The sequence below is a fragment of the Corythoichthys intestinalis genome, chromosome 2, assembly GCF_030265065.1.
Source record: "Corythoichthys intestinalis isolate RoL2023-P3 chromosome 2, ASM3026506v1, whole genome shotgun sequence".
Taxonomy (NCBI): Eukaryota; Metazoa; Chordata; class Actinopteri; order Syngnathiformes; family Syngnathidae; genus Corythoichthys; species Corythoichthys intestinalis.
In genome coordinates this window covers 70807071-70835031 of record NC_080396.1, presented here as the reverse complement: position 1 = coordinate 70835031, position 27961 = coordinate 70807071, and the positions used below count along the sequence as shown (strand labels likewise).

General features: G+C 39.3%; 1 protein-coding gene across 1 annotated transcript; it reads right to left on the bottom strand.

The window, feature by feature from the left end:
- Positions 1-1022: 1022 nt before the first annotated feature.
- On the bottom strand, positions 1023-21052 carry LOC130912535 (uncharacterized). Its single transcript, XM_057830678.1, has 4 exons — positions 20767-21052; positions 20606-20693; positions 6011-6185; positions 1023-2215 (listed from the first exon to the last, which is right to left on the bottom strand). Exons 1-4 carry the CDS (start codon positions 20963-20965, stop codon positions 1154-1156), a joined length of 1524 nt encoding a protein of 507 aa, XP_057686661.1. The 5' UTR covers positions 20966-21052; the 3' UTR covers positions 1023-1153.
- Between the last annotated feature and the right edge of the window lie 6909 nt (positions 21053-27961).

The following is a 27961-nucleotide window of genomic DNA, read 5'->3' as shown; positions in this document are numbered from 1 at the left end:
GGGACATTTCCAGGTCACGCTCTCGTTTTTGGGTCACTTTTTGTTTATTTGTAGTTACTTCCTGTTAGTTTAAGGTCAATTCCTGTTCATTTTGGGTCTTTCATGGGTAACTTGTTGATTTGGGTTTATTTCCTGTTAGTTTCAGGTCACCTCCTGTTGAATTTGGGCCACGGTCTAATAATTTTAGGGGATTTCTGGGTCCCTCCCAACTCAATGGTCACTTCTTGTTGATTTTGGGAACTTTCCAGGTCACTTCCTGTTGATTTTGGGTCATTCGTAGGTCACTTGTTGATTCGGGTTTATTTGCTGTTAGTTTCAGGTCACCTCCTGTTGAATTTGGGTCACGGTCTGATAATTTCAGGGCATTTCTGGGTCACCTCCTATCCAATGATTTTTTTTGCAAACTTTACAGGTCACTTTCTGTTGATTTGGGGGCTTTTACAGGTCACTTCCTGTTGATCTTGAGTTACTTTGTTAATTTTAGGCATTTACTGGTCACTTCCCTGTTAATTTTGGCAACTGTTGACTGCGCTTATCAGAAAATGGGCAGATGACCCACTGTTCAAACCAGCTAGAACCGGCTCTCAAGCCTCAACATCAAATCTTCCTTATGGAAAACCCCTAGCCTATGCTATAGTTTCGGCACCGCCCTTTCAACAGCATAAAAGACTTGCCTCATATTGTTTTTCCTTGCACTATTGCGAGATCACAGCCCTTGCTTATATCACATTTGTGCCCAGAATATTCTGTAATAAAGCCTTCAAAGCAATTGTTCATCTCCAGCCTCTAATTTACTAACATTCTCACCACCTGAAATTCAACGAACACGCAAAGGATGAAAGGGGAAATCAGCATCCTTCAACATTACCTCACAATACCATCCGCGATACAAAGCTAACGATAGCTATCTCACGGTATGGTCACTTCCTCTTAATTTGGGGGCAATTGAGGCAATTTCTTTTTTTTTTCAAAAATAATGACCACAAATGAAGAAACAACGAAAGAGTAAAAAAACACTTAGTTTCTCTTTATTAATGCAGTGGAGTATTTTTGGAGTATCAGTATCAAATTTAAAATTTCAACACGGTGTTCAAAGGTAACTGAAAGGGAGAAATGGCATTGAAAGCAGCAAAGTTCCGTCAACTTGACAAATTTAGAGCATAATCTGCAGGTCAAAAGCAGTGGTTTCCTTCACTCGCGGCTGCTCTTTCCGAACCGGCGGAGGTGGACGGACATCAGCTTCTGGTTCCTTCTTCACGGCCGGGACGTCCACTCCCTTGCTAAAAAGATATCGGTGGTTTCTTTTGACGTGGAGAAAGGTCGAAGTCAGGTACTGTGAAGAGAACATGCGCAACGCCGGGGGGAGCTTCTGCCGCCCGCCTTGACAGGCCCGCGACAACGCTTCGCATTCATCCGTCTTCGACACTTTGTCGGAGTCTTCCGGAACAGCAGGGGGAACGACGGGCTCCGGCGCAGATTTCGTCGAGACTTCGGCAACCACGACTTCGGCGACCTCACCTTCTCTCGTTTGAGAAATGGGGCTACTTATCATCGGGATGAAATTCCAACTGGTTTCAAAATCTTCCACCCGCTCCACCACCTCGCCCGGTTCCAGTACGTAGTCCGAGTCGGGTGGGAAGTGGCGGTACTCGCGAGTGAAACAAGCCTGCGCCGCCTCGCCCAGCACGTGACGCGTATCTGCGACACGCTGGACTTGGTGGCACTCAATCGCTCGCGCCGGTCGGATCACTGCCGCCTCACCTGGTACGTAGTCCGAGTCAGCAGGTGGCTGGATACGACGGCGCGTGACTGCGGCGGTCGGCGCGTGTCCGTGAAGCCGACAGAAGAGGGCGCCGCACGTCGTGCATTTTCTGCCGTCTTTGACGTGGAGCAGTTTGTGGCGCTTCAGGAGGTGGGGGTCAGGGAAACTTCGGTCACACAAGTTGCACGGGAAGGAAGGTACCTGAACCGCCGCGGAGGGGGTCTCTTCCTCGGCCTCCTCGCCTGGTTCTCGTGGCTCTTCTTGGCCATTTTTGAAGCTTCGGTCGCCCAAATGAGCGCCTGCGCGAACCACCACGATTTGCTTGAGAATCACCACCGGCTTGATCTTTGACGTTTGCAATTCTTGCAACGGCGTTTTCTCCAAAGGGGGCGACAGAGGGACTTCTTTCATTTCACTGTCGTTCGGCGTCTCTTCCGTCACCATTTCTTCAGTCTGCGAAACACATGCAAAACACAAAAAATGGGTAGTCTTTTTAATCAAGTATTTCTGGAAGTGAAAGTGATTTTACACGCTATAACAGATTCTCACGTTCCAACTTTGAAAGGTTCCAAAAATCTCTTTGGATTTTGCCAACAATTGGGGCAAAAATGTTTTTTTTTCCCCCACAAAGAAAAAGCCCCATTCATTTCCAATGGGGAATTAATTTTTTTTTTAGCCAATTCACACATCAATAAAATCAAGAAATTGAGGCGTATGAAAGCTGTTTTCGCCCAAAATGCATGGTTTGACCATAATTCCGACAAAAATATCCCCACTTTTTCCAATGGGGAAAAAGTGACACGATGTTAACAGAAGGTAATTTGAAAAGGCCTAAAATAAACAACAACAAAAAAACGGTGTGTGTGTGTGTGTGTGTGAAAAAAAAAACCAACTAAAAATACAACAACAAAAAAAGAAACGCCAAAATTTTATACCCAGGTTTGACAAAAAGACACCCATTCCTTTCCGATGGAGTAAAGGACAAAATATCAGCAGAAAGTAAGATACCCCCCAAAAAGCCTTGAACTTGACAAGAACCAATTAGCAGGAAGTGAGCCCGAAATGCCCTAAACCAAGGCAAAAAAAAAAAAAAAGCGAAAAAACGGCTAAACTGAAGAAAGAAAAAAAAACCTTGCCGAAAAAAAGAAAAAGAACCAGACTAAAATTGCGTAATATCACAAATAATTGAAAAATAATGGAACACCCTCAGTCATTTTCAGGTGTTCATTGGCTGGCATTATAGTACATAACATACAGTATGGTGTTTAAATGTGTCACTAAAATATTCATATTTCAATTTTTAGGGGAAATTTCTTTACCATATCAATAAGTCAATTACTCACGGATAGGGTGGGGCATCGTTTGAAATTGAACGATTCCGGTTCCGAACAATTCTCGATTCAGATTCTTTTAAGAAGCGGGGTCCCAAAAATAGGCAAGGTAAAAAAATCCATAGTTTAAAAGTTTATTAGTTTATATTAATGTCTTAATTTTTCGATTTTTTAAAAATTATATGAATTTAAAATGTATGAATTATATGAACTTCTCAAAGGGTTATTTTTAACGTGTATATAAATATCAGTCTTTGAACTCGAATGTGATGAAATTTCTTTCCACAGGAGTGCACTTCCACAAAGATGTTTATTTTTCAAAAGCTTCACAGAAAAAACATTTACTTATATTCTTTTGCCATACATGCCCCGTAGTTGGGAGCTACAACGAAGCATTAGTATAAATTCTTCTATTGATTATAATTTGATGTAGATGAGGCAAAATAATAAGGTTTACTTATTTGTAAAAGATTCTGTTGTGTTTACAGACAAGTGCAATGCTTATGTTGTGACAATACCAGTTAGGCCAGTGAGTGGTGCTGTAGGAGTGTGTACGTATAATGCGGAGAAGAAGAGATGAGAGATGCTTTGTGATGTGACGCTATGTTTTCACTGCTACGAGTTCATTAAAAACGTAATCGAAGGCTTCATATGGCTGCTTCTTTCTAAATAAGCAACACATCAGATTCCAAAACAAAAATCCTTTTAATTCTGTTGATTTTAACAGAAGCGTCTACTGTTTTAAGATGGCGGCTGTTTACTATGGCCAGCGAGGCTGTCATTTCGCATCTAGTTCTATTTACATGTGATATCAACCACAGCCCGACGTAATAATATGATTTATTCTCAATTTAAACATTCGAACGGCTCCGGGAGAACCGGAGTGTTAGAACCGGGTCCCATTGATGCTCAATGCTTGATGCCCAACCCTACTCACGGAGGCCCTAGTTTACCTACTATTGATGGTAAGGGTGTGACAGTATATCAAAAAGGTGTCGCGATACTTTGTAGCCCAAATGGTTAGCGATATTCTCCTGCCAAGAATTGATATATCGAGGTGTCTTTCTTAAAAAAAGATCTACACCAAAGATAGTAACCAGTAACACTTTATTTGACAGCGGCATCATAATACTGTTGTAAGACCAAATGAACCACTATGAAACTTTGAACCAATTGGGTGCAAAGCTTCATTGCTTCAAGAAGCTTCATTTGGCCATCACTGCTCCATTGAGACAGAAACTCTGCTGCCAACACTGGTGTCGTACAACATGTCTCCTAGCATGCATTGCAGCTCTACAGATGTGAATAATAATCAAAATTCATGTTCTGTGTCAATTATTTTTTCAGTTACTGTTCCAGTTGTTTCATTAAGTGCTAGTTATGGTATTTGGCTACACTTTATTTGACAGTGGCGCCATATCCCAGTCATAATTATGATATGACACTGCCATTAGCATAAATAAATGTTTATGACATATCATTTTGTGTTGTCCGGCAAATTATCTCACTTTTATAATGGATGTAAAAGATCCGAGCTGGACATAGAGTTAGTGACAAAATTTGCCGGATGACACTTAATGACATTTGTCATAAGCATTCATTAATGCCCATGACAGTGTCATAATTATGATGGTCTTATGACACCGCTGTTGAATAAAGTTTTGCCTATCAACCCAAATAAATCAACAAATAATCTGCAATGGACTATAAACCGCAGGATTCAAAATGATAAAATAAGCGGCTTACAGTCTGAAAATTACGGTAACAAGGAAGTTACTGGAGGTGTGCGAAATTTCCGATTCTTAGATTATTCGCGCTGATTCGAGAAGGATTCACAAACATCCAAATTCCGATTATTGATTTATACCAGATAAAGCAGAACTAAAACACAGCGCCGTCTTCGGGACGCAATGAGGAACGGAACGAGAGTAAATATCATGTACAACTCATGCCGGTCGATTAAAAAAAAAAAAAAAAACCTGACAGCGGCCGACAGCTGCTTCAAACAACGCCCATTTGCTAGTTGCTAAAAACATACGGCTTTAATAGATATCACATATATGTAGAACTAGATGCAAAATGACAGACGATGGCGGTGTTGAAACATATAAAGAGAACTAGATGCAAAATGACAGACTTGCCATTTAGTAGTTCCCGCGTTGTAAACAGCCGCCATCTTAAAGCAGTGGACTTCTCTAGAATGCTCTGTTGCAGCCAACCTAAATAACATTTTATCTAAAATACTCCTAAATCGACAAAATCTTGACTTGAATCTATCTTTACATGAAGAACATGAACAGTTTTAAAACACTGACATGTCGAAAATAGAAGGGAAATTATGGAATAATGATAGCAATTTTAACAACTTTAACAGTTGATTCAAATCATAGATTAATTTAAAGTAGTTTAAAGCTGCTGATACAGAATGGGAACTTGAGTAAAATGGTAAATGGACAGTACTTATATAGCACATTTATCTGCATGGTTACCATGCCCAAAGCGCTTTACATTAGCACACATTTACCCATTCACGCACACATTCACACACACCAATGGGGCTGCTGCCATGCAAGGCGCCCTTCGGTCCAAGGACAACTCCAGCTACCAACTGCGCCACGGCCGCTCCAAGTATTAAAGTATACTTTATTTTTATTTGGCTTGTTTGGTTTAGCCTGGGAGGATTTTTGAACAATTTTGGAACAAATGTACAACACGTTAAAGGCGCGGGGGGTTAAAATCAATATTCGATTTATAATCGAATCGGAGCCTCTGAATCGTAATCGAATCGTTAGGTGCCCAAAGATTCCCACCTCTAAAAGTTACTCCAAAATTTATAGAAATGACCCATGATACAGCATAGCGTCCGAACTCAATTTCTTCAGAAATGGCATTTTCTTATTTATTTTTGACATTGTACCATTAAACAATCGGCGGTCTCCACTTCTGGCGAATGTGGACTCTGGGCTTTTTCCGGGGCGGGCCGCTCCGCTTTGGGCCCGCCATCTTCCCTTGATGTTTCTGACGATGTTTCTTGATGATCTGACTGTTCTTCGTTGTTTCTGCAACGTTTTCCACGCAGTCCTTTGTAGGTCCTTTGAAAGATGGCAAAACCGGCATTTACATGATCAGTCGGCATCTCTCCATTATTAGGAATGTCCATGTTGCCATCACTTGATTAGAAATTTTCGGCAAGATTCGAATCAGATTTGAATAAAGTATGAAAAAGAATAAAAATTTCATTTAATAACCTATCACAGATTCTCTCCTATATAACGGTTTCAAAAAAAAAAAAAAAAAAAAAAAATCCAAAACTGCCCAAAAACGCTGAATGTCTGTAAAAAAACAACATACATATATATATATATATATATATCAGGGCTGTCAAACGATTAAAATTTTTAATCGAGTTAATTACAGCTTAAAAAATAATTAATCGTAATTAATCGCAATTCAAACCATCTATAAAATATGCCATATTTTTCTGTAAATTATATATATATATATTCTGTAAAATAAATTGTTGGAATGGAAAGCTAAGACACAAGATGGATATATACATTCAACATACGGTACATAAGGACTGTAGTGGGCATTTCACTCTACTGTCATTTAAATCTGTCTATGCTGTCCTCACTCCGAAGCGTCTACTTTTTCCAAAGCTAGACAACTAGTGAACGACGCCTTAATAATCAGACTTCTTCCTTTTTCATCTGATTTATTAATAAAATGGCCTCAAACCATTGTCCTCTTTAGACCGTCGTAAAACTACAAAAAAAAGTACACAAGCATTGCATTAGCAACAACGTTAGCTTAGCACGCTATACAGGTTCACTAAACATAAACAAAAAGCGTCTCATCCAAAAAATATAACATTTCGCTTACTAACATGATATGTACATTCTTTACAACAACCATACTTACGCACAAATCTTGTCCAAGGATCATATAAGCACAACATTACAACGTGGGCGTCAGCCCAAGACGTCGTGCAGCTATATTGAACAGGCAAGAAAACAATAAACCATGTCGCAAAGCGACCACAAGAGTTCGCTGTTAGACAGCACAAAAAGCCTTGCTGTAAAACTTACCAAAAGGCAGAATACTGTCTGAGCGGGACATGTGCATTATTTGCGTCAAATATTTTAACGTGGTTAATTAAAAAAAATAATTACCGCGCGTTAATTTTGACAGCCCTTTTATATATATATATATATATATATATATATATAACCGTGACCATTTTCGATACGAGGGATATGATTTTCGATTCAATACATTTAATACTCTGAAACAAAAATACAAGTGTTATTTTTTCCGATATTTTTTATTTTGCCAACAAGCAAAATTCTTTAAAAATACCTCTTGAAAACCTCTTTAAAATAAAATGCTGTATTTTAAGCCAAAAGAAGTGTTGTTTTTGATAGAACCATATGTCTATGTGCTGCCATAGCAAATTCATGGCACATTAAGCCCCCTAACTATTTTTAATTTGTCCATTTTACCCCCCGTTTACAGACGTCGCGCAACCGCTTTTGTTTCAACCCAGCCATAAAAAAAAAAAAAAAAAAAAAAAGGTAAATAATTATGTTTATTATTCGAAATATCTGTCATTTTTAGCTTAGAATCATTAATTGTTGTCCCATAGTCATATAGTCAGTAAAATGACATTTCTGTATCTGTACACAAACTGTTTTCTTGTATTCTTTTTATTGGTGCTGAAATTAGGGTGCGCATTATACACGGGTGCGCCTATATTTATATATATATATATATATATATATATATATATATATATATATATATATACACACACACACACACACACACACACACACACACACACACACACACACACACACACACACACACACACACATATATATACATATATATACTGTAGGGGTGTTAAACGATTATAATTTTTAATCGAGTTATTTACAGCTTAAAAATTAATCGTAATTAATCGCAATTAATCAAACCATCTATAAAATATGGCATATTTTTCTGTAAATTATTGTTGGAATGGAAAGATAAGACACAAGATGTATATATACATTCAACATACGGTACATAAGTAGTGTATTTCTTTATTATAACAATAAATCAACAAGATGGCAATACCATTATTAACATTCTGTTGAAGCGATCCAGGGATAGAAAGACTTGTAGTTCTTAAAAGATAAATTTTAGTACAAGTTATAGAAATTTTATATTAAAACCCCTCTTCATGTTTGCGTTTTAATAAAATTTGTAAAATTTTCAATCAAAAAATAAAATAGTAGCCCGCCATTGTTGATGTCAACAATTACTTACACAATGTTCATGGGTGCTGAAACCTATAAAATCAGTCACACCCAAGCGCCAGCAGAGGTTCAGGCTGGTGGTGGTGGTGTAATGGTTTACGGCGTGTCTTTGACCCGAATCGTCGCCTCCTAGCATAGCATTTGCTCGGCGCTGACGTCAATCGTTGTAATTTCAGATGAGGATTTTGAAGTACAGTATTTTGGAAACACAAAAGTTCCTTAATACGAGGGTCCGCTACCAAAATTACCATTATTATTGTTGTGGTGATCTAGACCGTCACGTTTCTAATTAGCGTCTGAAGCTAATTAAATATTTCAGAACGTGAGGCACACGCTCCCTGGTTCCGAAGGTATTAGCTCTCACGTTCTGAGGAGTAGAAATAACCAAATAGTTATGGCAATCGGTGTATTTTAATGTTTATACAAAGTTTTCAAATGAAGCAAGATCACAGCTGTAGACGCAGATCAGGAAAGAGCACAGCTCAGCGTAGGAGAACTCCCAACTAAGCAAAATAGCAAACAGAGAATCTAGCTGGGACCCGACATGGACAGAAATGGCAAAGTTCAAGTCATGGCTGTACCACACAAATCAAGGTGAGTTTTAAGAATCCTGCACCTATTATATTTATTAATCATAAATTCATAATTGTATTATTTTACCTTAAATTCTGGTGTTGAAAAAGGTTAATTGTCTATAAACTATAGAAATCATTATTATTATTGTCTATAACCTGGCATATTCCTTATACAAAAAATTTAAAGACCGATGGCGTATTTACATTGAAAGAAGTATTTTTCATCTCATTGAAACAAATCATTATATGAATTTGCACTAACAATCAGAAAAGTAACTCCAACAAAGACTTCAGTTAGAACTGAAGTCAGATTGACTAATGTAAATTAGACAAGACATATTTGATTTAAATCCAAATGGGTAAAACATTGAATGTGTTTCAGAATATGGACCAGGTCAGATGTCAAAAATGGCATCACAGACTGATAAATGGGGAGTGCTGCTGACGGCAACTGTCGGACATTGCGTTGACAGTGCCCATCTCAACAGTGAACTGTGAGAGAGATTTGTCTGCAATGAACAGAGTAAGACATTTAGTCAACTGTACAATGTAAGATATACCCCTTTCCCACTGGCCAAAAAACCCATGTCAACCCACTAACAATTGGCTTTTGGTGGCAGTGGGAAAGGTGCAGCGACCCGCCTCGACCTGTGTCAATCAACCCGACAAGCGACTCGCGTTAAAATCACCTCGGCTCTGATCGTCATGCAGTGTGAAAGCAAAACCCCAGGTCAACAGTCAACACCCTAATCTACGTGGTGACGTAAGGTCTTACGTGATGAGTCATAACAACGGGCTAGTCGCCTCCCATTTAACACGCCCCACAACCGTAGTTACGTCGATGCGTATACGTCGATCAAAGCAAAATTCACGTAGCGTACGTTGCCTCAGCACAAGCAGTGTTGATCCTTTGCTGCATTTCGACCATTTTGAGGGCAGTAAAAAGCATGAAAACAGAGAACACAAACGGAAACGAGGCTTCCATGTTGCTCTGCATTGTTTACTTCCTTGAACTGAATGAATTCGGTCGCACTTTTCGAAGTACATCTTAGCGTGGTAACGTCACGTAACCTTACGCACGGCTGAGGAGGGGAAAAAAAAAGACACTGCTTTTTTTTTTGTCAATGGGAAAGGTGCCAAATGCCAATTGCTAGTGGGTTGCATCGGCTTGGAAAAAACGCGCGTTGACCCACTAGTTTCAGTGGGAAAGCGGCATTAGAGATGCTCGAGTGTCTTCATTTCCTAGATCTCATTTTTTGCCATTTATTGCTGATTTCCCTTTTTATTTATTTATTTTTTAGTCCAGTAAAATCAAATGTCCGCAGGCAGGATGCAAACTTTGCAAAGGTTAAGGTTCTTAGGAAAAAAATAATGATATTAAATGTTGTAAAAAAAAATCTTATTTGTCATGATATGAAACAAATTCGCCGCGGCACATGATGGGGTTGTCCGACTAACGCGGCCCATCACCACAGCTTAAAAAAATCCTAGGGGAAACACGGACCAAGGTTAGTTGCCTGCCGTAAACCGTGCTCATTTAACTTGTGCATGCCCCACTCAGATCCTGTCGGTACTCACATTGGGTTGTGACACAGGTATTGTTTTGATTGGAATAAATATGAAATGGTTTAGAAAAAAAAATTGAGTGCCACATTCGGTTTCTATATGTAAAATGATAATCGTGCAGCAATTTACGTTTTTTCCACATGCTCATACAGTGGCTTTGAGGTGCAAAACACAACGGCAAATCACGTAACAAAATAAAAAAAATTTAAAAAACCATCAAGTTACAAAAACTAAAAAACACGACCAATCAAAACAACGGCAAATCACACAACAAAAAAAAAAAAGAAAAAACAACGGCAAATTAAAAAACAGCAAATCACAACAAAAACACAAGTCACAAAACACAACAACAAATTGAAAAAATGGCAAATCAGAGAAAAAAACAACTACGCTGCCATTAGTTCTAAATAGTTGTTGATTGCATGACAGTGTTTCCCACCAATGAATAAGACTGTGGCGGCCCCCCACAGTCTCGTTTGGGCCCACCACAGTTTCGTTTGTGAGTGATGGTTTCAATCGTTTTCACATTTTGCGATATAAAAAAGTTACTGCCATTCGTTGCAGCTTGCGTTGAACACTGCCAGAGCTAGCCAAATCTCCCATGAAGAAAAATAGCTCCCGTTAAATTGGCGTCAAGCTTGTGTATTTAGCGGTAATATAAACGAAGAAACACACTGTTGAGTTAAATTAAGCGGCATGCTCTCGGATGGAGGGGGCGCCTCACATCGCTCCCGTCGTCCGCCGGAGACGCGTTATTTTCGGCTGGGATTTGAGCTGACGGCCGGTGTCGGCACAACACCGGCCCGACGAGTGGTGGGAATGAGTCCTGCTTAAGCTTTTCAGAAATACAGGGATCCCTCATTTTTCGCGGTTAATTGGGACCAGAACCCGCCGCAATAAGTGAAAACCGCCAAGTAGCCCCCCCCCCCCCATTTTTTTGTGCGTGTTCAATGCATTTATTCAGATTTTACATTGGAAAACAGATACATATATATAAGACATGTTTTTTCACTTTTTTCACCGAGTATCATTTATAAATGGTTTTCAAGCACTTCAAAATTATGATAAGTTTTAAACATGTTACTGCCCCACCGAATTATTCTTAAACAAGAATAAAGTAGTAAGAAAATGCTTGGCTTTATTAAATGCTTCATAGTGAGTCTACTCAAACCCTCTCAGGCTTTGGTAAACGGTGATTGACACATGTGCAAAGTTTTTCTTTTTATATATATTTTTTTGTTTGAAGCAACTTATTTCATTGAATAATAAAGACACAAATGTCCTAGCCAAAATGTGGCTCAAACGCAAAACAACATTACTTCAATGGAAAAAATTGTTTCAATCAAGAAAAATAGTTTTCAAATGCTTTTTTTGTCTCAAATTTATTTTTGCAATCAAAAACAATTTTTTTTTATTGAAGTGACTTTATGGGGATTAAAAGCATATACTGTATTTTGATTGAAGCAACTTTGTTTTTGATAGAAGTAACTTTGTTTTTTGATTGAATAATAAAAACACAAATCTACCTCCATCGTTATTGAGAGAGAAAGAAATTAAAGCTTTAAAACTAAAAGCCACCGGGGAGTCTGTTTTTTTGTTTTTTTTTTTAAATATTTATATTTCATTACATAGACATGCCTCGTAGGGAAGGGAGATTGAGGGATAAAAAAAGGAGTTAGATGAGGCTGCTAAAGGCAGTGGATACCTCCTCAGCTGGGTGAAAAGCAGACCTGGTAAGAACAAGTTTGCAAGGATAGTCTGGTATTGAATACAATTATAAACACAACTAGGCCTGCAAGCAGGACTGAACGGGCCCTTGCAATCTAGCGCAACTCGGACAGTGAGCAGTTCAGGTTGGTGGCAGATCGTCTTCCCTAATCATCTCATTAGAACCTAACATGCTTGAACGTTGCCTCTTTACATTCACACACCTAAGAGATAAAAACCCCTATTGGACAGAGTACTACAAAAAAGGAGCGAATAAAGGGTCGTCACGGCAACAGACAGAGACATGTGGACATGGGCCGTAAAATAAATATTTCAAAAGGTCTTGAAACTATAGTGACCAACCTGAAAAGAACTGGACATATATTAGAAAAATTAGTGACTTTCTATTGCCACTAGTTGGCGCTGTAGGGTTGATGCAAATGACCCCCACAGGACCCTTCAGAGTAGAGCTGGGAATCTTTGGGCACCTAACGATTCGATTACGATTACGATTCAGATGGTCCGATTCGATTCTAAAACGATTATTGATGCACCCCCCCCCCCTTTTATCAGCAGCTTTAAACTACATTCAAATAATTTAATGTTGTGAATCAACCGTTAAAGTTGTTAAAATTGCTCCCGTTAATCCATAATTTCCCTTTTGTCAACTTTCGACATGTGAAAGTTTTAAAACTATTTTAAAGATAGATTCAAGTCAATATTTTACCGATTTAGGAGTATTTTAGATAAAAAGTTAATTAGGTTTGCTTGGAAGGTTCGCTACAACAGCCTTGCAGAGAAGTGTACTGCTTTAAGATGGCGGCCGTTTACTACGTCTGCATCTAGCTTTTTGTAGATGTGCTGCAAACGCTACCGCTACCGTAGTGCATCTAGTCTTATATAAATGATATCTACCGTAACATTATGTGGATGACGTACTTTTGTAGCAGCTTCAGGTATGTTGTTGTGTTTTTTTATCTCGTGGCATGAGTTGAGCTAGAGCCGCGAGTTGAGCATTGGCATTACCCGAGGGGCCGGGTAATGAGAAGCATGATGTTTAGCTACTCTCGCTCCGTTGCTCATTGACCGCGCGGCGCGCTGAGTGTGTTGTACTTCCGCTTTACTTGGCATATTTCAATAATCGGAATTTGGATGTTTGCGAATCGTTCTCGAATCTTCCACGGCCGAATCGCGAATAATCTAAGAATCGGAAATTTTGCACACCTCTACTTCAGAGTATGACTCAACAAGCACGAGATGTTTGGCGCAGATATGTTGTAGAAGTTATGACTGTTCAAAACTTGTGGTGAGACGAAATGGCTTCAGTCATTTTCACTTCTCCTGTTGGACTCTTCTGCTTCAACCAAACCTCAGTATTTTTCATCAGGCACCTGAACACGTGTCTTATGGCTCCCCTGATGCAGGTTTCAGGTGAATATATTTTTTTTCCTTGGAGGAGGAGCCTGTTTAGTAAAAAAAGGCATTTCCTGTTCCCAATAGGGGGCGCTTGGCCTAATGGGTAATTTTTCAATGCGCTCTTTTTAAGGGTGGGATCCCGCACATACATGCCAGATATGAAAAAGATTGAACGTTGTGTCAAAGAGCTATTAGTCTTTTACTGAATTTGTCATTTTGCCGAAAAAATGGCCGACTTAGGTCCACGCCCAGGTCAGACATGTCAATAAAAACGCACTTCTTGAAAATTTTAGATCTCTTATGTCTCCTGAATAGTCTCACCAATTTTGAAGATGATCCAACTAACTCCCTTTGTTACAAGGTCTCAAATGTGCACCCTGTTAATTGATAAAAATTTCACATTCGATCAAAATACCCAATTTCCTGTTGGGTTTGGAATATGGGTTCAAGAGACTTTTTGGAGCAGTTTTGCACAAGGTATCGACTCCCCAAATTTCATTTCTCTACGTTAAAAAAAACTAATAGGAAACACCTTTTTGAAAAATTCAAGGGGGCGCCACTGAGCCCTTTTGTTACATTTTTTTGTAACGTCGCAAGATTATCGAAACACACGCAAAGCCGCATGTATGTGCAAAATTTGGTGAGTTTTCGTGCATGTTCAGGCCTCCAAATGTAAACTGTACTACAAATGGATAAAAATTTCACATTCGATCCAAAATACCCGATTTTCTGTTGGATTTGGAAAATGGGTGCAAGAGACTTTTTGGAGCAGTTTTGCATAAGGTATGGACTCCCCAAATTTCATTGCTCTACGTTGAAAAAACCCAATAGCAAAGGCCTTTTTTAAAACTCCTTTCTGTCGCCACTAGTTGGCACTGTAGAATTGATGCAAATGACCCCTACAAGACCCTTCAGGGTATGACTCTCAACAAGCACGGGAAGTTTTGTGCAGATATGTTGTATATCTGCTGAGTTATGACTGTTCAAAGTTTTTTGCGTGACAAATTGTTGACGGTCATTTTCACTTTCCTGTTTGGACCCCTCCGCCTCAACGAAACCTCAATATTTTTCATCAGGCACCTGAACACAGGTCTTAAGGCTCCCCTGATGCAGGTTTGAGGTCAACAGATTTTTTTTCCCTTGGAGGAGGAACCTGTCTCGTAAAAAAAGGCATTTCCTGTTCTCACTAGGGGGCGCTAGGCCTAATGGGTAATATTTCAATGCACTCGTGTTAAGGGTGGGATACCACACATACATGCCAAATATGAAAAAGATTGAACGTTGTGTCAAGGAACTACTAGTCATTTACTGAATTTGTCATTTTGCCGAAAAAATGGCCGACTTTGGCACCACGCCCAGGTCAGACCCGTGAATGAAAACGCACCATTTTCAAAACTTAAGATTTCATATGTCTCCTGAACAGTCTCACCAATTTTGAAGATGATCCAACTAACTCCCTCGGCGAAAAGGTCTCAAATGTGCACCCTGTAAATCGATAAAAATTTCATATTTGATCCAAAACAACTGATTTCCTGTTGGGTTTGGAATATGGGTGTAAATGCTTTTTTGGAGCGGTTTTGGACAAGGTATAGACCCCCCATTTCATTGCTCTACGCTGACAGACCCTAATGTTATAGGCCAATTTTAAAATTTCAAGGGGGCGCCACTGAGCCATTTTGTTATATTTTTTGCAACGTTGCAAAATTATTGAAATTTACAATTTTCCGCACGTATGTGCAAATTTTGGTGACTTTTTGTGCATGTTCAGGCCTCCAAATTGGCTGTTTTCATTTGCCCTGAAAAAAAAAAAAAAAAATCCTTTGCAAAACAATAGGGCCTTCGCACGCTTAGTGCTCGGGCCCTAATTACAATGTTATTTTTCTATAAGATTTTATGTCATTGCTTTATTAATCATTAGGTGCTAGAGTTGTTAAGTATGGATAATAATGAAATAATAGTTTTAAGAAAACTGTGCTGTTGGTGGCTCAGTGACCATCTGATGTGGTTTGTTCTCAGATGAACAAGTTGAGGAAGGAAGTTTTGATGCAGAGGTTGAAGGAAGAAAGAGGCAGACTGACTGAGTCACAGCCAGAAAGTGTTGATGACAGTTTTGATTTCTATTCACTGTTGCCCCCTCCCAATTAAAGTATGTCACAGTCGCAGCCAATTATTATCTAAAGCTGGTTAAAATTGAAGCTATGTTGTTTTAAGGTGTATTAAATACTTGTTCATGTGCCCCTTTTGATCTACGAGCACCTGCCCCTCCACCGGTCTCTGCATGGCCCTGCTGAAACACAGTGTGGGTCGACAGAGCTCAATATTTTGTTGGGGTGTACAGTGTACTGGAACATATTTCCTCCACACCCTTCTCACCTTTTTAACCCCGACCCATTTTCATGCCTGGCTATGAGAGTATGAGTCTGGCCACCATTAAGCAGAAAAAAATTTCCAGGGCGGAGCCAGACACAGCAAATAGACAGCGGAGCGGGCCAATCAGCGACGGGCTGACGCGACGTCGGTTAAGCGACAAGAAACTAGCGAGAGACATTTCAACATATTCAACATGGCTAGCGCGAGAGACTGTTGGTTTTAGCGACTCAATGTATTTTTGGTCATGTAAAACCGAATTTACCGCGGATTGGAACATATTGCTGCTGAGTCTGGTGTACCAGGCTATGGGACTATATGGGCTATTGGCGCGATCCGGCGACACCGCATACAGCAATTTATATTACATTCAGGGGTCTCAAAATGCCCTAAAGAGATACACCAGGCTTGAAAATGTACACACACACCCTACCCCGAGGGTCAGAGACCCTCCCACCACAGTCTCCTAAAATCCTGTGGGAAACACTGCATGACATGGGTGAGTGCAGTCTAAATAAAGTACAGTGGTATGAAAAAGTATCTAAACCTTTTGGAATTTCTCACATTTCTGCAAAAAATCACCAACAAATGTGAGTTGAGCTTTGTCAAAATTACACAGATGAAAAAACGGTCTGCTTTAGCTAAAACCACCTAAACATTTACAGGTTTTCATATTTTCATGAGGATAGTATGCAAACAATGACAATTGAGGGAACAATAAGTAATCCATCACATTTAATATTTTGTGGCCCCCCTTTGGCAGCAATAACTTCAACCAGATGCTTCCTGTATCTGCAGATCATGCTGGCACATCGATCAGGACTAATCTTGGCCCATTCTTCTCTACAAAACTGCTGTAGCTCAGATTTCTTGGATGTCTGGCGTGAATCGCTGTCTTTAGGTCATGCCACAGCATCTCAATGGGGTTCAAGTCTGAACTTTGACTTGGACGTGAATTTTTCTCTGTCTGAAACCATTCTAAAGCTGATTTACTTCTGTGTTTTGGATCATTGTCTAGTTGCAGCATCCATCTTTTTAGCTTCAACTGTCCGACAGACGGCCTCAGGTTTTCCTGCAAAACATCCTGATAAACTTTTGAATTAATTCTTCCATTCATATTGTAAGTTGTCCAGGCCCTAACAGCAAAACAGCCAAAAATCATGATGCTCCCTCCACCATGCTTCACGGTGGGGATGAGGTGTTGATGTTGGTGAGCTGTTCCATTTTTCCTCCAGACGACATTGTTTGTTACTCCCAAACAATTCAACTTGGGTTTCATCAGTCCACAAAATATTTTGCCCAAACTTCTGTGGAGTGTCCAAGTGCCTTTTTGCGAACATTAAACGAGCAACAATGTTTTTTAGACAGCAGTGGCTTCCTCCGTGGAGTCCTCCCATGATCACCATTTTTGGCCATAGTTTTACATATAGTTCATGTGCGCACATAGATATTTGACTGTGCCATTGATTTCTGTAAGTCTTTAGCATACACTTTTTTTTTTTTTTTTTTTAAACCTCTCTGAGTATTCTGCGCTGAACTCTTGGTGTCATCTTTGGTAAGCAACAGAGATAAACTCTCTCCATTTGTAGACAACTTCTCTGACTGTCGACTGATGAACATGCACACTTTTAGAGATGGTTTTGTATCCCTTCCCAGCTTTATACAAACGAACAATCCTTGATCGCAGGTCTTCAGACAGTTCCTTTGACCGAGCCATGATGCACATCAGACAATGATTCTCATCAAGATGTTTCTTACCAGGTGTGTGTTTTATAGTAGGCACTGGGCAGGGCAGCTTTAAACCACTCATTAGTGATTGGGCACACACCTGACTCAAAATTTTTGGTAAAAATTGGTTTCAATTGCTCCAAGTCTCCTTAGGCAGGGGGTTCACTTATTTTTCCCCCTTCTGTCATTGTTTGCATGCTATCCTCATTCAGGGTCCCCCCAGGATTGATAAATCTAAATTCAAGACTTTTAAGACCTTTTTTAATGCCATTTAACTGAAAATTAATACTTTTCTCGCACCCATTATTTAGATAATATTGAATCATATTAAAAAAACAAAGCACTGAACATCAAATTTAACCTCAATTACCAAGTGTGTTTGACAAAAGAATGCACATTTACTGAAGATACAATTAAAACACATTTAAATATAAGGTCTTTCAGATTTTCCCCCCCAGGATAAAATGGATTATACACTATTTTTGTAAAGCAACTTCAGAAATTACATTTGCAATACAACAGGTTTCCCTTTTAAGAGGACCTAGTCAAGGTGGTAGGTTGGTGATTGTCAAGTTGGTCACCTTAACTGTAAAGTGCTTGGGAAAGTTTAAAGAACAGCCACTAAATGGCAGTAGTTTACCATTAATTACCACAAAATAAAAAAGCTACACATGACCATTTCCCTTGGTAATTGTTTTTTTCCTGATCACATTACAAGTATACAAAACACATGTTAATCCTTTTTACTATCACCTACATCATAATTTGCCTATCACCATGCCATGTTATTCAGATCAACGTTACTCCGCACTCGTTCCAATAATAGTGTCAACTGTGTTGTGTATTTGAGCGTGATGGTGGTGTTGTGCCGAAAAACGCTTATTTATAACGCTTTATTGAGGTGAAAACATCAAATGTTTTCATCGACGCATTACTGGAATGGATTTACGACTGTAAAATCAGTTTTAAATAAATAAATTACACAAAGTAGTAGTACTGTATTTTAGTAACAAATCGTGGACTGGGCCACATAACCAACTTTGAACAGAAATGTATTAGTCTACAGGTTTTCACAACCATATCCCAATGACAATAACAAAGGTATGACATTTATTAGTTCAAGCAGAGTAAAATAATACATATTCACGGTACAAGAAAATCATTTCCATGTCCGTCGTTTGGTAAGAAAAAGCTGTTTGTACGAGTGACGTGTGGGCGCTCAATAATAAAATAAATAAGCAAATAAATAAAATAAAATAAACGCTCCATAAAGCGTTATAAATAAGTGTTCCCGTCGGGGGGGACATTTCACGCGAGGCGGCTATTTTTCGGCACAACAGTTGTTGATCTACGACTCCGGTTTATCCATGCTAAGGCTAGTGCACCTGCCAATACCCCATTGAACATGGCTAACTCTTGAGTTAAAACTACGAAATTCACATTCATTCGAAAGGCAAACCGTGCAGAAATACATTATTGCATCTAACACATTTTAATTGGAGAAATTGGCAACTTACTTTGAAATGTTAAGCAGGTCCACTACCTTCGCATGACCCATAAACTGCGACCCAAAGGATCTGGATGCGACTTGGTCGCCGATCCAATACCTCACATGCTGGTCAGACTGTTTGGACTTGGTTGTCTTGTTGAGGCTTTCGTCGAACATAACAACTAAGGCATCTGAGCAGTTCCTTACATTAGCACACAGTACTGTGCGATTGCCTGCTGTTGTGATGTTCAGGCTAATGATGCTAACAGCACGCACGCACGAGGTGCAGTGCATCGTAAATCTTCTACGCGTCATCTTCGTTATGGATTAAAAAAAATTAAAAAAAACTTCATCACGGATATAATTTAGGTTGCACTGACATGTTCTTCAAAATTAAAAATTAAAAATTCAATGCTTTTTTAATACTTTTAATAACCCGCGGGTACCCTGTCATTAAAATATGAAAACCTATGAATGTTTGGGTGGTTTTAGTTAAAGCAGACACTGTATTTTCATCTGTGTGGTTTTGACAAAGATCAGATCACATTTGATGGTGATTTTATGCAAAAATGTAAGACATTCCAAGAGATTCAGATACTCTTACATACCACTGTATATGTGAAATGTGAGCTTGACTCTTGTGTTTAATTCAGGGAAGCACATTCCCAGTTATTCATTGCTATTTACAATCGTGGTGTCAGATAACACACAAGTCTTTGTGCCTGCGAACTCAACCAATGGGAGCATCGCATTTAATGTCATTCATATTAAGACATATATTATTATAATTACATTAATTGATGTTATCCAATCAGTGGTACCTACCTCTTCCGGTTCCTTAACGTGATTTCATTTTTGGATTTGTCTTTTTTTTTGTTATGTGATTTGGCGTTGTTTTTTTAATTTGTCGTTGTATCTTCTGAATTTTTTTTTTTTTGTTATGTGATTTGGCGTTGTGTTTATTTAATCTACTGTTTTGTTGTGTGATTTGGGGTTTTGTTTTGTTACGTTTTTTGTCATTGTGGTTTTTGAATGTTTTTTTTGTTGTGTGTGATTTTCTTATTTTTTGAATTTCATTTGCTGTTGTGGTTTTCATTTTTTTAAAAATGTGATTCGTTGTTGTTGTTTTTCTTTATTTATTTTGTTGTGATGTGCGTTGTGTTATTTGGATTTGCCGTTGTGTTTTGCACTTCAGGGCCACCGTATCTTTCAATAGTAAATACATTTTAAACCGATTCCAATCCTCTGTAACAAATGAAAGTGGAAGGCTTTCAAGTGGCATCCTTTGATTTTTCACTTAATGAACAAAGCAGGTTTCACAAAACAAACGACGAAGTGATGAGAACGTGAACTTTTCTTGCCTTCTGTTGTTCTTAACGCGGCTATTCTCCAACGTTGGAAAGAGAGTAGGCACAAAGTCGGGATCTTCGGGATCCATGGACACTTGTCCTGCAAACGCACTTCGTCAACATCTTCAACCCAAGCAAAAAGTGAGCCAAATAATGAAAAGAGCTGAACTTACCAGAGAGGAAATGAGCGCCGCAAATGCGAGCATTTTCGTGAAACTCCTCGGTGCCGCCGTTGGCATTTTGGAGCACTTGGAGCCACAAACTCCGCCGTTTGGCCTGAAACGGTCTGTACGACGTAGGCAGTCGGTAAAACTTTACTTTGGCGCCGGAGGAACTGCTGTTCGAACAGCCCCGCACGCAGCAAACGTGCATTTTTCCTCGGAGTGGACTTCTGTGTCTCTTCTTCCAGTGAGCGAGTCTGCAGCGTGTCGGCTTCCGTCGCTAGGCTAGCATCCACCCCCGGCGCGCCAAACTACCGGAAGTTAGCGTCGGCTAATGTTAGCCGGCAGTGATACGACGCTGTTGTTATTTTAAAATGCGGCTGCCTTACACCCTTACGGATTGAAAACATAATATTGACAATAAATGCCATTTCTGACAAAAAATAACCAAAAGCGAGACTTTTAGTAAACAGCATCCTTTCAGTGTACCCAAAGGTAGATACCAGTAGATGGCGCTGCTGTTTAACGTCAACAGGCTGAAGGCATAGACTTCATAATACTTGACATGACATGGGAAACATGGCCGATTCGTAGGGGGCCTATTTTCAAAAACTTCAAATATTTTCGAAACCCAAGCTGCTACCAACCTAAAAACAAAAACAGGCACCTACCTTAGCCATATATGAGTCTCCATGAGTAGTGGCATAAAAAAAAAAAAAATTCAAAGTCGTTCCCTTATAAATTCCCGATTAATTATTTTTTATACAAGTATAACTTAAAATGGCTCTAAAATTCAGAGATAATCACCTATAATTTCAAGATCAATAGCAATATATATATATATATATATATATATATATATATATATATAAAAAACACACACACGTTTTTGACCAAAATAGCAACTTTTTTTTAAAATTTACTGCAAGTTTTCAACAGCTAATAAATCACTCAACATCAGAAACTCAATACTTGAGGAAAACATGCAGAATCAATTATAAATAATAGATTATTTATAAATTCTATATACAATCACAATTTATTATAGAATAGAATAACCCTTTATCATTATACAGTTATACAATTAAATTGTGGAGCATCCCTTTACAGTGCAGGATATGTTAAGAACTCAAAAGTGACGTGCAAGTATGAAATCTAAATAAACAAATATAAAATGCGTATGAGAGTCCTGCTTTCCTGTCCTGCCGGTTGGCCATTCCAAGGCCTTGTTCTTCCTCAATTCTGAAGTCACATCTTTGAAAAAGTTCACACCAAAACAGTTGAACAGGGACCGCTAGGAACTACAGCAGGTGCTCTTGTGCTTCCTGCACATCAGGGAGTCCCACAGCGACATTCCGAAGGACGCAACGTGGGGAGAGATGGCCGCTTGAGGAGCGCCCAGCCTGTCTCCGTGTCCGTGTGTTCCTCCTTGCCCATGGTCATGGCGAGGCGCCTCAGCCCGGCGACTGTGTTGGCGTTGACGACTGCCATGATGAGCCCGACGCGCTGCAACTCGATTGACGAGCGCGCCAGCACCTTCTGGGTCAACTTGTTGTTCTCCCTCCTAGCCAGCAACTTCAGGCTGGAGAATCTGACTGTCCTCATCCTCTCAGGCTCCTAAAAACATATTGTTTGAGAAAGATAGGTGTTTTGATTAATCTTTTTCATAAAGTGAATAATGCTGGGCCCTTACTTCAGCCCCAGGACACCAGGGCAGCACCATACAGCCGTTGTTGTGAAAGCTGCTGTAGATGTTCTTCCAAAGGTGCACGGGGTCAAAGTAGATTATCTGCTTGTTGCCGTCAGCGTAGGAGTTGGTGTTGGACCAGGTGCCCTCTGGGAGCTCAAGGTTGGCGTAGTAGCCAGTATTGTTAGCGTGGCTGTCAAAGCTGACTGAGTGGAAAAACAGACGAAGAGCTTTCTCTGCTGAAAATTCTTGTAAATATTTAAATCCCCGAATCCTTTATAATTATGGACGTAAAACTGTCTCGATTCTTGGTTAAAAGCAACAACAACAAAAACAACAAAAAAATTCGTTCAGTCAGCATTTATTTTACGTAAATATGTCGAAGTACAATGCTATTCTGTTAGTGAATGTAGCGAGAAGCCGCCTGTTGTAAACAGCTTTTCCGGGAAAAATTCTTGCGAATAAATGCTTAATCCCCCTTACAGATATGGACGTAAAACAGTCTCGATTCTTGGTTAAAAGCAAAAAAAACAAAAAAAAAAACAAAAAAAAAAGTGCAGTAAGCATTTATTTTAAGTAAATATTAGGGCTGTCAAACCATTAAAATTTTTAATTGAGATAATCACAGCTTAAAAATTAATCGTAATTAATCGCAATTCAAACCATCTCTAAAATATGCCATATTTTTCTGTACATTATTGTTGGAATGGAAAGATAAGACGGATATGTACATACAACATACTGTACATAAGTACTGCATTTGCTTATTATAACAATAAATCCACAAATGGCATTAACATAGTTTCTGTTAAAGGGATCCACGGATAAAAAGACTTGTAGTTCTTAAAAGATAAATGTTATAGTTACAAGTTATAGTAATTTTATATTAAAATCCCTCTTCATGTTCATGTTTTAATAAAATGTGTAAAATTTTCAATCAAAAGTAGAGGTGATATAATAATAAGAATAAAACTAACAATAATAAGAATAGAGTGCCCAAGTCTGAGTAAGTTTTATATGTATTTTGCATAGCCAGTTCACTTTGCATTGCTGTTTAACTGTGTGAGAACAGGGCCTCGTTACTACAGACTGAAGTGCTTTTCTTTTTGTGAACATTATTTTTTTTGAGAGAGAGAGGAATATTATTTTTGTTGTGCTTTCACTAAATGATACTTATGTTTGTTGTGAAGGAGTTGCCGAAGCTTATGCCAATAAACGGTGTGGTCCAATGAACGCCTGTGTCCAATCGCCTTTAAAACATATCTCTGTACATATCTTACCCAAAATACAACAAGAGACACATAATTGCCACCAAAAGTAATAAAACTTACAGAAATATGTGTGGAGCACAAATAGCACAATGCAACAGCATAAACGTCTCACAACTACTAATTCTCCCACTATTAGAAGGAATAACATTAGTATGGAACGGGGCTGCCCCCAAGCGGCCGGTGTTATTGTCTTCACTCTTAATCTGCATAAACGGCGTCATTGTAATCTGAGGCAATGCGTGAGCGCGTCATTCAGTGCATGCGTTGATTGCGTCAAATATTTTAACGTGATTAATTAAAAAAAAAAAATTACCGCCCGTTAACGCGATAAATTTGACAGTCCCAGTAAATATGTGCAAGTACAATGCTAATCTGTTAGCGAATGAAGCTAGCAAACGCCTGATGTAAACACAGCTTTTCCGGTGAAAATTCTTGTGAATAAATGCTTAAATCCCTGAATTTTTTATAATAGATATGGACGTAAAAGAGTCTCAGTTCTTGGTTAAAAGCAAAAAAACGGGCAGTTTGAATTTACTGTCCGCAAATATCTCGAAGAATGATGCTAGTCTGTTAGCTCTTTGTTATGATAAAAGGATTGCCACGATGGCTTTTTCCGTTCAAAATTCATGTGAATAAATGCTTAACCCACTATATTCTTTATAGATATGAATGTAAAACAGTCTCGATTCTTGGTTAAAAGCAAAAATCGGGGAGTTGGCAGTGACGTAAATATTCCGAGGTATGGAGCAGCTAATTTCTCCCATTGACTTTTCACGTTTCAAAATGCATGCATGATATGAAACATAATAATTACCTTGATTCCTCGAACAAATCACTCCTGAGACAATCCTTGTTAGTATGTATTCCAGCTTTCGTACTTTTTAAATGTAAATCCGGCTTTGTGCGCAAAAGCATGTGTGACAGTTTCACTCCCACCGACTTCTAATAAATGAAGCTGAGTCACACAGCCCCCAATGTTCCCTCTAATTTTTAATGTGTCTGAGCAAACACACAATCTCCCTGAGCACACTGCGGCCCACGGTGAGCAACATCAGATTTGCACTGTATTTTTTGGACTACAAGTCACACCAGCCAAAAAATGCGCAATGAAAAGGTAAAAACATATGTCGCTCCGGCGTATAAACTGCATTTTGGGGGGAGATTTATTTGGTATAATCCACCACCAAGAACAGACATGTCATTTTGAAAGGCAATTTAGAATAAAAATACAATAGAGAACAACAGGCTGAATAAGTGTACGGTATGATAACATTACATGACTCATAAACAATGACCTGAGAACATGCCTGGTATGTCAATGTAACATACAGTGCCTTGCAAAAGTATTCGGCCCCCTTGAACCTTGCAACCTTTCGCCACATTTCAGGCTTCAAACATAAAGATATAAAATTTTAATTTTTTGTCAAGAATCAACAACAAGTGGGACACAATCGTGAAGTGGAATAAAATTTATTGGATAATTTGAACTTTTTTAATAAATAAAAAATTGAAAAGTGGGGCGTGCAATATTATTCGGCCCCCTTGCGTTAATACTTTGTAGCGCCACCTTTTGCTCCAATTACAGCTGCAAGTCGCTTGGGGTATGTTTCTATCAGTTTTGCACATCGAGAGACTGACATTCTTGCCCATTCTTCCTTGCAAAACAGCTCGAGCTCTGAGGTTGGATGGAGAGTGTTTGTGAACAGCAGTCTTCAGCTCTTTCCACAGATTCTCGATTGGATTCAGGTCTGGACTTTGACTTGGCCATTCTAACACCTGGATACGTTTATTTTTGAACCATTCCATTGTAGATTTGGCTTTATGTTTTGGATCATTGTCCTGTTGGAAGATAAATCTCCGTCCCAGTCTCAGGTCTTGTGCAGATACCAACAGGTTTTCTTCCAGAATGTTCCTGTATTTGGCTGCATCCATCTTCCCGTCAATTTTAACCATCTTCCCTGTCCCTGCTGAAGAAAAGCAGGCCCAAACCATGATGCTGCCACCACCAACGGTGGTGTGTTCAGGGTGATGAGCTGTGTTGCTTTTACGCCAAACATATTGTTTTGCATTGTGGCCAAAAAGTTCAATTTTGGTTTCATCTGACCAGAGCACCTTCTTCCACATGTTTGGTGTGTCTCCCAGGTGGCTTGTGGCAAACTTTAAACGAGACTTTTTATGGATATCTTTGCGAAATGGCTTTCTTCTTGCCACTCTTCCATAAAGGCCAGACTTGTGCAGTGTACGACTGATTGTTGTCCTATGGACAGACTCTCCCACCTCAGCTGTAGATCTCTGCAGTTCATCCAGAGTGATCATGGGCCTCTTGGCTGCATCTCTGATCAGTTTTCTCCTTGTTTGAGAAGAAAGTTTGGAAGGACGGCCGGGTCTTGGTAGATTTGCAGTGGTCTGATGCTCCTTCCATTTCAATATGATGGCTTGCACAGTGCTCCTTGAGATGTTTAAAGCTTGGGAAATCTTTTTGTATCCAAATCCGGCTTTAAACTTCTCCACAACAGTATCTCGGACCTGCCTGGTGTGTTCCTTGGTTTTCATAATGCTCTCTGCACTTTAAACAGAACCCTGAGACTATCACAGAGCAGGTGCATTTATACGGAGACTTGATTACACACAGGTGGATTCTATTTATCATCATCGGTCATTTAGGACAACATTGGATCATTCAGAGATCCTCACTGAACTTCTGGAGTGAGTTTGCTGCACTGAAAGTAAAGGGGCCGAATAATATTGCACGCCCCACTTTTCAGTTTTTTATTTGTTAAAAAAGTTTAAATTATCCAATAAATGTTGTTCCACTTCACGACTGTGTCCCACTTGTTGATTCTTGATAAAAAAATTAAATTTTATATCTTTATGTTTGAAGCCTGAAATGTGGCGAAAGGTTGCAAGATTCAAGGGGGCCGAATACTTTTGCAAGGCACTGTAGCTATTTAAAGTTATTCAGATAACTATAGCATAAAGAACATGCTAACTAGCAACAATGATATAATAATGTGTGAATAGGTTCACATATAAGTCGCTCCAGAAAATAAGACACCCCTCTGCCAAACTAAGAAAAAAACTGCGATTGATCGTCCGAAAAATACGGTACATAGCGGCCACACATCAGTATCACGCCTATTAGCATTTCTACTGCCCATAAATTATTTAGTAGTAAGAGCATTTAATGATTAATATCCATAATTAAAATATCTTAATGTCACTGGAAAACACACCAATCTGACTTAAATTGTACCTTATTTTTCACGTCTTAATATATAGGACTTGCATTTGGTGTACTGATATGTCAGTGCTCTCATCTACTATCAGTGTATGCCAGGGTGCATTTTTAACACTGCACATAGTCTCGTTCTCCACTATATCATTGATTGAGTTTACAAATTCAAAGGCATAGTTTTTACTTCGCCAGCTTTCTGGTATACTCACATACTTTGCCATGTGATTGCGGATTTGTTGAACTGACACCATTGACGCATTCATTTTGATGGCAAGTAAAATATTGTCAATGAGAACTTGAACTTGCTCTGGGTCAGATTTTGTTTTGTGGGACAGCTCGTTTCTCTTCTGTCGGTCTTTTGCATTCTCCCGCAATAATGTACCAATCCCCTGTCGCATCTTGAGTCTTTGTAATTTTCAACAGCTTTCAAATGACTTTTCTGTTGAATATGACGCTTGAGGTAGTCCAACTTTCATTCAGTCCACATTTTTCCCTCTGAAAACTCACTTGGTACTTTGACTTCAGTTTCACCGCTTGTTTGTCTATTTGCACATGCTCCGACAGCCACTCCTTCTTATGTGAACCGCATTTCTTTTTTACTTTGGCTTGGTGAGTGGATGTGTCGCTGCCCGTTCGTTTCGCCATGATAAGGGGTTGGCCTTTACGTCTTTCAACTCCGCCGCACTCACGCACTGTTGTCAGCTTGCTAACCTACACCGCGCGTGATTGGCTGCGTAGCGGAAGTGAACCTTATCGTATCATTTGCTGGACACCTGTCACTCTACCGAGTTACAACATACGTTTCTGTTGATTTTTTTTTTTTTTTTTGTGCGCAGCATTGTATTTCTTGTGCGCAGAGTAGGTGCCAGCAGTGTGCGATTGCGCACGCGCGCAGCTTAGAGGGAACATAGACAGCCCCCTACGGGCAGGCGGGGCCCAGTGAATGAAAGAGCTTTCAAGTCAAGTATTTTGATGTCCATGCGCTCAAGGCGAGTTTCTGAATATGTATACTCA